Source organism: Lynx canadensis, chromosome E3 (genome assembly GCF_007474595.2).
Source record: "Lynx canadensis isolate LIC74 chromosome E3, mLynCan4.pri.v2, whole genome shotgun sequence".
Taxonomy (NCBI): domain Eukaryota; kingdom Metazoa; phylum Chordata; class Mammalia; order Carnivora; family Felidae; genus Lynx; species Lynx canadensis.
Genome location: NC_044318.1, coordinates 34,040,791 through 34,049,942, shown reverse-complemented (window position 1 = coordinate 34,049,942; position 9,152 = coordinate 34,040,791). Strand labels below are relative to the sequence as shown.

The 9,152-nt window shown below is 53.1% G+C and overlaps 1 protein-coding gene across 1 annotated transcript; it reads left to right on the top strand.

Annotated features, from left to right (window-relative positions):
• Positions 1 to 5,959: 5,959 nt before the first annotated feature.
• On the top strand, positions 5,960 to 8,603 carry COPS6 (COP9 signalosome subunit 6). Its single transcript, XM_030300004.1, has 10 exons — positions 5,960 to 6,038; positions 6,259 to 6,384; positions 6,595 to 6,726; positions 7,041 to 7,129; positions 7,225 to 7,287; positions 7,625 to 7,672; positions 7,751 to 7,865; positions 7,958 to 8,050; positions 8,132 to 8,232; positions 8,344 to 8,603. Exons 1-10 carry the CDS (start codon positions 5,981 to 5,983, stop codon positions 8,482 to 8,484), a joined length of 966 nt encoding a protein of 321 aa, XP_030155864.1. The 5' UTR covers positions 5,960 to 5,980; the 3' UTR covers positions 8,485 to 8,603.
• The last annotated feature ends 549 nt before the right edge of the window (positions 8,604 to 9,152 follow it).

The window sequence follows — 9,152 nt, the reverse complement described above, 5'->3', positions numbered from 1 at the left end:
CTAGTAGACTGAGCCCATCCCGTGCACTGAGAGGCAACTTATTCTCTCTTCTGATCCTCCGTGGCCCTCGTCCTGGGCATTTAATCGCTTGCCAGGTGCTCTTGCTTCTACCGCCATGAGATCTCCATAGCAACCTCCTCCTCCCATTGCTGCCTCCTCTCCCCTACAACCATGACGCCACTAGGCCCTCGGGTGCCAAGAGCGGCTCTGCTCACCACACCCCGTGCCAGGAGCCCAGGCCGGGCCCCTAATGGGAAGCCTGTCCTCTGCAACCCTGACCTTCACCGTCGTCGGGCCTCCTGCTTCACCGAAAATCAAGGCTCTCTGGTCTGACTTATCTCAACTTCCTGACCTCTCACCTAACTCAAAAGGTCTGCACATCCCCACCATCTCCTTACCTGCAGTTGTGGAGGAAGAAGCTTACCCCTAGTCCCTGAGAAGCGGCCTGCAGGAACCAGCCAAGACTGGACGGCACGCCTGGGGGGTAAGCAGCAGCAGCAGCAGCAGCGGAGACGTGGAAGGGCCACAGCCAGGGGCGGCCACTGGGAGGTGACCTGTGGGAGTAGGTGGGCCTCTCCGTCCACCGAAAAGCAGCAGCGAGGCTCTGGGCTCCAGCCTGGCCGCATCCGTACGCACAGACGCTCACGGGGCATGCCGGCACAGGGGCTGTGGCTGTTTCTCCAAAAGTGAATAACTTCATTTGCACAAAACCCACATGAATTTTTGCCACAGCTGAAAATACTATCTGTCAAGTGAGGTGACCTCACCTGCCAGCCGCCCCCACCCAGCCCCCCGTATCCCAGCTGAGGCCCCCCTGGCCTGTGGCCATCACCGAGAACTGCTCTTGGATATGAGTCTATCTCCTCTGTCCCTCCAGCCTTAGTGAAGCCCCCTTACAGACAAGATGTGGCTGAGCCCCTGACGGTGCCTCCAGAGGATCCTGGGTCCTGTGTGGGTGCTCATGAGTGAGCAGAGGGGGCTCGTGTTTGGACACACAGGAGAAAGTGGGGCCAGTTTCCACAGACAGCAGCCGTGTCTCTTGCAGTCCCATGAGCCCCGATGCTGACTTGGATCCTGCCTTTGGATTCTGCGATCTCTCTGTGCCCCGTATCACCCTCCCTTCCCCACTTTTCACTGGACTTAGTCTGGAGAGGCTAAGTGATAAGCACTTATGAAAGTTTGGATTATAGCACTAACCACTCTCCTGGACCAGGAACCTCTGACTACCGGCAGGAAGCACTTAACACCGTGACTCCCCAGAGCAGCTGTTGCCATGGGCATGTACATGGTAGAGCGATGATCCAAATGAATCAGCACAGCAGTTCCGACCAGAAGGTAAGGATTTAAGAGGCCTCCATCTGGGGTGCCTGGGTGGCTCAGTCAGTTAAGCATCCAACTTCAGATCAGGTCATGATTTCATGGTTCATGAGTTGGCTTGTGCTGTCTCTCTCCCTCCCCCACCCCCCACCAAATCAAAAATAAATAAAGATTAAAAAATTAAAAAAAAAAAAAAGATGCCTCCCTCTTATTCCACGACTTGCAGAGACCATCCCTGTGTAGTCTCAGGGCACTTGGTTTAAAGGTGACAGAGAACTATGGAATCATGTATCCATTTCCAATAACAACTACAAACTAGCTCGAGTATCACCCTCATTCAGTTCGGGATCCAGGTCCCCAGTCACAATGCTCACATCCATAGAGCCGTAGCAGAGAGATGTCCAGATGGCCCATCTGTCCCTCCCCATAGCTTCAGCCTGCTCCCTCTCTACGTGTCCAGGCTTCCCGAGTGTTTAGAGGCATCTCTTGGGTCCTGCACTGGGATGTTGGACAGGAGGGGCCGGGTGCTGGGAGGAGACTGGCCTCGTGGTGAGGGTTCCTGAGCACAAGGCTGGAGCAGAGGTCCCTTGCTCCCGGCCTGGCCTTGGGACAAGCACAGCGCCTTGCCCTCAGGACCCAGCTCTTACAGGCCAGCTACCCTCCCCACAGGGTGTCGCTCAGCGAAGGCAGCATCCAGCCAGATGGGTTAAAGCTCTGTTTTACCCTCTACACCCAGGGTGTAGATGGCCCTGAAGCCTAGAGATGGGACAGTTTCCGGGCCAGGTGTCCTGTAGGGCTGGGGCTGCAGGAACATGGTCGAATCTCTCCCAAAGGAAACACCAACTGCAGGAGAGATATTGTCCCCATAAGCCATGCTTGGAGTGTGGGTGTGCAGGCTGGTAACCGGCTCCAGCAGCTACTTCGAGAGCCAAGGTGCTTCCCAATCCTCCGCAGGTCTCTGAGGGAAGGCAGCTCTCCTAAACTAAGCTCAGGGACAGAGCTTTTCACAGAAAGCCAGGAGGTACCACCCCTCCCCAGGACGGTGGAGGCAGTACTGAATAGTGGCTGCTGACCTTGGAGTCTGATGCCGGGGGAAAAAAAGAAGGCTGAGGGTTCTGTTTCACCTGTTCTGCCTCCACCAGACCCTGCCCTCTCAGTCTGAAGGATTGGTGTGGTCTCCTGCTGATTGTCACTGGTTGGCTGGTTGTCGTTGTAGCCACTGAGAACGTGTTAGATTCCTCGGTCCTTGTTTCTGTAGGGGAAGACGAGCCTGAATTCAGCAGATGGGGTCTGGACAAGGTTTGCAATTGGAGAAATGTAGCTGCAGTGATCTTGTGTGGGGCCTGATGTCTTTGCTGCTTCTACACCTAAACATGTAAGTAGGAAGCGGTGGGTCATATGCTCGCAATTTTCCAGTCCCTTAAGTGTTAGAGGGGATTTTCCCATTCAGGGACTGCCGTAGGTAGACGTAGGTAGACGTAGGTAGACGGTGACAGTGGCACGTGCAGATCGCCAAGCGAAGGAGAAAGGGAAATCCCAGCTTTACTCAAAAAACGGGGCCAGTGTTCCCAGGGAAGCCATTTCTCAGGGTGACAGTGCCACCTGTGGGACACAGCCATCAGGCGCACCTGCTCCCGAAGAACTCCAGACTCCGGAGGCTTTGTAACTCTCCAGCCTCATACCCCCATTTTGGGGTGAATCAAGTCAAAGCTGATGATTAACAAGATGGGAGTAGCCTAAAATGTCTCCCTAGTAAGACAGAGATGGTATATTTAAGAGTCCGAGAGGTTTTACATGAAGAAATGGCACCACTGCTTTGGAAGCAAACACCTGAAAAAAAGACATGGGGCAGTGGGAACTTCAGGTCTCAGAGTTCCCCTAAACGCCTGGGTTTCGTTCACTGATGGCCCAGCCTAGATGAAACCTGATAGGGTCCACTGGGTGGCTGACGCTGCCCACCTTCAGGGCTGGCGACGCAAAACTGAAAGCCAATGTCACGGCTCTGCTCAGCAGGGAGAACTCGAAGCTGTTCTCATCATTAATCTGGCCAGCATTCCACTGAGCTTTTACTGACTTGGGCTGTTAGTCAATGGCCTGGCTGCTTGGTTTGCCACTTGAAGATGACAGAGACAATTAAAGGCATGCCCTTTGGGGCAATACACTTTGGAAACACACCTTGGCTCTGACAGCTGAGTCACTCATGTGCGTGCCCAAGGTTGGGACCTGGTCTCAAAGGCTGGCACTTTTAAGATGCTGATCAAGGGGCATCTGCATGGCTGTCAGTTGAGTATCTGATTCTTGGTTTCGGCTCAGGTCATGATCCCAGGGTCGTGGGATTGAGCCCTGCGTCCGGCTCCGTGCTGAGTGTGGAGCTTGCTTGGGATTCTCTCTCTCTCCCTCTTCCCCTCTCCCCTCCTTGTGTACTCTCTCTCTCTAAAAAAATAATAATAATAATAAAGAATACAAAAAGGAAGAAAGAAAGAAAGAAAGAAACAAAGAAAGAAAGATATATAAAATGCTGATCAAGCCTACACTGCCTAGAAGCTCCCTCCCACTCCTCCTAAATCGATTCCACCAAACTTTCAACACTTCTTAGGGGCTTTCTTGGTGCCAGTGTCCCTGGTCCATTCTGATGGAACTTAGACCACATCGTTATGGCCCTTGAAACTAAGCTGTGTCATGTTTTAGGCTTTGTAGACCATCTACAGTCTGACATTTGGTGCACCTTTTGTCCCCAGATCTAACCAACAATGGGCCAACAGTCAAGGTGTTGGATGGACATTCCACACTCCCTACCATCCACAGCATCTGAGTGCCAAGGGCTGGAATGGCCTCCTCCAAATTATCCCTACCTCCCTCACCTCCTCCCGATCCACAGACCCTAGTAAGGTGTCATGGTCGGTAAATGTGTCTGCCCCCTGAAAGTGTTCATCTCCTCTTGGTTGGCCACCATCTCTTGGGTAATGATCAGGATGAAAGGGAGCTTTGTAGACTTGTTTTAAAAATTAAAGATTCTGCCCTGACCATTCCTGAGTATGACAGTTCTTCCCCCGGCCTCCCATGGCTACCCCAGGCCATCCTGGTTGGTAGACCCTTTGGATACAGCCCAGCCAAAAGGGAGCCTAGGGAATTCCAACTTAATTCTGGTTCAGCCACCAGGATTCTCTTCATGGACTGACATAATTCTAGATCACAAAGACAATGACCATTCAACTGAGGGCATTGCTCTCCAGTTCCCCTACAGTGGCCCACATGTGCTGTGGCAGGCTGAACAATAGTCCCCAAAGACAGCCAGGTCCTAATGCTTGGAACCTGTGAATGTTACTTTACAGGGAAAAAGAGATTTTGAAGATCTGATTAAGTTAAGGATCTTCAGCAGAGAGATTATCATGGCTTTAGGATTAAGTTAAGGATCTTCAGATGGGGAGATTATCCTGGGTTATCCCAGTGGGCACTACGTGTAATCCCAGGTGTCTTTATAAGAGGGAAGCAGGGAGGGATTTGACTACAGAAGGCAATGTGACAGTGGAAACACAGAGACAAAGAAGGATTTAAGATGCTGCTAAAACCCTGGACTTGAAGATGAGGAAGGTGATAAACCAGAACACATTTCCTGGTACCACTGGTCATGGGCACTGGAGTGGGCTCTGCAGGGTCAAGGCAGTGGTCTCCACCTGCTTTCTGAGAGCTTGCACTTCGGGTGTGATACAGACACTTACCCCAGAGAGCCAGCCAGCCAGATTGTGGGGCAGCAAGAGGGGTAAATGCAGTGTACACACCTTGCTTGAGTGGAGGAGTGGGGACAGGCCTGGAAACGGCTAGGTTTGCCAGAGGTGAGTTTTGAAAGGCTGTTGGGAAGTGTTAGAAAATGCCGGGAATGGGGGCACCTGGTTGCCTCATTCCGAAGAGCGCAGGACTCTTGATCTCAGGGTCTTGTGAGTTCGAGCCCCATGTTGGGTGTAGAGATTACTTAAACACATAAAACTTTTAAAAAATGCTGGGAATGTTCCTAGCATGGTAGGTAATATGGTATGTGGAAAGAGAAAAGATTGGACATACAGATGAAGCCACTCGCAAACAGGCTCCACCTCAAATTATTCATTCACTGGAAAAACTGTTTAGGTGCCTGTGTCAGGCACTATGTTGGTCACAGAGGTTACAGTGAGGAATGCGACAGAGGTCCTTATGTAGGAATGTGTGGGCGAGTGAAGGGAACTGACGTGACAGCCAATGTGGCTGAAGCACGGGGCCCAAGTGGCAAAGTAGAGGACAGTGCCGTCTGGAAGGCAGGGACCGGATCATGCAGGGCCTTGCATGCAGTGGTTAGGGGCTTGGATTTTACTCTGAGGGCAGTAACATGATTTTTCATTCATTCTGCAACAGCCTTAGGAACTAGGACGTTTTATCCCAATTTTACTGACGAGGAAGGTAAGGTTGGAAGGGGACAGGTTTAGGTAATTTGCTCAAAACTCTGCCGCAGCTGCACGGGAGAGGCCAGACCAGGGTCATTGAAAGTCCCGTGGGCTCGGGTTTTTCCGGTCCCGAGGGCCGCCAGTCCCGCCCCGCCCCGCCCGTCGAGGCCCTGCGCCCACTGAGCATGCGCCGCTGGCCTACGGAAGCCGGGAGGGAGGGGGCGGGGCCGAGGCGGGCGGGCGCGGGGAAAATGGCGGCGGCGGCGAACGGGACTGGAGGGAGCAGCGGGATGGAGGTGGATGCAGCAGGTAACGGGCCTCGCTGGGGCGGCCTCTGGTGACGCCTCTCGGGGAGCGACAAGCCCCCCGCCCCCCGTACTCCATGGAGGAGTCAGGGGGCGGGACGGCGATACCTATCCCTGGGCTGCTAACCTGCGGGAGGGATGTATGGCTCCGGCTCTGCCGTCTCCCGCTCCCAGCTCTGAGGCAGAACGTGCGGCCCGGACTCTCATTTGCTCTCCTTTTCCAGTAGTCCCCAGCGTGATGGCCTCCGGCGTGACGGGGAGCGTCTCAGTCGCTCTTCATCCCCTCGTCATTCTCAACATTTCAGACCATTGGATTCGTATGCGCTCCCAGGAGGGGCGGCCTATGCAGGGTGCGTCTTGGACGTAATTCTCCAACCTCCTTTCCTTGGTCACCTCCCCCCAAATAGGGGTCTTTGCCCCTTCCTTTGCTGGGGCCGGTTCCCCCTCCCCCAAGTCACCGTGTCCCCAGCATCTGGCTTACACTGACCTCGACCCTTGGGCTGTAATGATTAGGGACGGATTCCTAACCCTCACCTCTTACGTGTCGTTCCCTCCCCCAGTGATTGGGGCTCTGATCGGGAAACAGGAGGGCCGAAATATCGAGGTGATGAACTCCTTTGAGCTGCTGTCCCACACCGTGGAAGAGAAGATTATCATTGACAAGGAGTATTACTACACCAAGGAGGAGCAGTGTGAGAGGGGAATAGACCTGGGGGAGAGCAGTGGGAGTAAGAGACGCAGGCGAGTGGGGAAGATAGAATGCGTTGGGAAGAAGTGGGGGGGGGGGGGGGGAAGGAGAGTAGCTGAAAAGATCTCAGAAGAACACATTTAGGTATTCCCCCAAAGTAAAGGATGAGAGAAGATAGAAGGGGTTAATTATTGTGAATTTTCTTGTGAATTGAGCCAGGATTTGAGCAGGGAGGGGAGAAGCTGATGAAGAATATACCAGGAGCTTCCAATTAGAAGGGTGGTTTAAAGAAATACACTGTGCCCTGGCTCTTCCCAGTCAAACAGGTGTTCAAGGAGCTGGAGTTTCTGGGTTGGTATACCACCGGGGGGCCGCCTGACCCCTCTGACATCCACGTCCATAAGCAGGTAACGTGCTCACGCGCGCGTGCTGGGGCAGAGCATGAGGGTGAGGGGAAGAAAGATGGGCGTTTAACACGTGTGTCCACTGCCCCCTCTTCCAGGTGTGCGAGATAATCGAGAGCCCTCTCTTTCTTAAGTTGAACCCTATGACCAAACACACAGATGTGAGTAATACTGATCCCGAGCTCCCGGTGTCGTGCGTGTCGATCACTGTGCCTATTTTTTTTTATCCTCCTCCCCTGTTCTCTGTACATCTGTTGGGTTAAGTCTTCACTTGGGGTGAACTCTCCCGCTTACCAGCTGTGTGACTTTGGGTTAGTCTTTTAACCGCAACTGTTTTTTTGCCTCACGTGGAAGATGAGGATAATCCCTACATCAGTGGGTCCTCGGGAAGATTAGATGAGAACATCTGTGGAAGAGCTCGGCCTGGCTTTTGGCATATAGTGGAAGCTCGGGTGTGCTTGATGTCGATAAGAGCTGTTCTCCATTGCTTCCTTACAGCTTCCCGTCAGTGTTTTTGAGTCTGTCATCGATATAATCAATGGAGAGGTAATGCCCGACCCTTTAACCCTCAAGACATTGCTCCTGGCCTTTTTCTGCTTCTCACTGTCCCTTGGCACTCCACAGGCCACAATGCTGTTTGCTGAGCTGACCTACACTCTGGCCACAGAGGAAGCTGAACGCATCGGTGTTGACCACGTAGCCCGAATGACAGCCACAGGCAGCGGGGAGAACTCCACTGGTAATGAAGGCTGGAGGAGCTCCTTCAGCAGTTGGGGTGGAAACTGCTGCCATGTGCTTTTTCAACCTTGGCCTCTCCCCGTCTCCCTGCAGTGGCTGAACACCTGATAGCGCAACACAGTGCCATCAAGATGCTGCACAGCCGGGTCAAGCTCATCTTGGAATACGTCAAGGCCTCTGAAGCAGGTAGGACAGGTGAACCGCTTTTCCTCTCCCTCTCGGGGAAGTGACCGCATCCACATTAATGCAGTCTTTCTGTGCTTTTAGGGGAGGTCCCCTTTAATCATGAGATCCTGCGGGAGGCCTATGCTCTGTGTCACTGCCTTCCAGTGCTCAGCACAGACAAGTTCAAGACAGACTTCTACGATGTGAGTATAAAACCGAGGGTGGGTGGGGAGGTGGGGCTGATGGATGTAACTTCTGCACGTGGGAAGTGAGCTCAGCCGTTCCCTGGGCAACCAGTTTTCTGTTCCTCCCAGCAATGTAACGACGTGGGGCTCATGGCCTACCTTGGCACCATCACCAAAACGTGCAACACCATGAACCAGTTTGTGAACAAGTTCAACGTCCTCTATGATCGACAAGGCATCGGCAGGCGGATGCGGGGGCTCTTCTTCTGAGGGTGCTTGAAGGGACGATGCACAGGTTGGACAGTGGTCCCACAGGGGAGGGGTGTTACACTCCCTTTAGAGAAACCTCTGTCAATAATAAAAGGGGAGCAGCCCCTCAGCACCCCTTCCGATGGCTCTGTCCTCTCTGTTGGGCCCCACGCTGGTTTCTCAACTTGGATCTTAAAAGGAGGCCCTTAGTTCCAGCCTTGCTCGGGCAGGACATCCTGCGGGGATTGGGAGCTCACTGCCACTTGAGGTGACCCCTCGTCCAGTCGGGTGGATCACATCTATACTGAGCCAAAGGCTGCCTGCTCCCACTTCAGCCATCTGTGTTCTCTTTAAGGTTTCTCTGGGACAGCAATGCATATAGACCAACCTCTAAACTTGACCAATGACTGCTCCCCAAAGCTAAGTGAATTTAAGTCTTTTTCACAAAGGAGCAGGGATATTGAGCAGGTTCTAGGAGGGACAACCTGAAAGCTTTGACCCCATGGACACAGTTTACTGCTGAGAGGGAGAGGTTTCTCACTGCCGTTTACTGAATGCTGATCACACAGATGTCTACACCTGACCTGTAGTACCTCAACCCTAAGAGGCAGAGGTTCCAGTGCCCATACTTCACACACTTTCTCAACCTTGGCACGTCCCTGTCTATAACCCCCAGAATTTACAGTCTG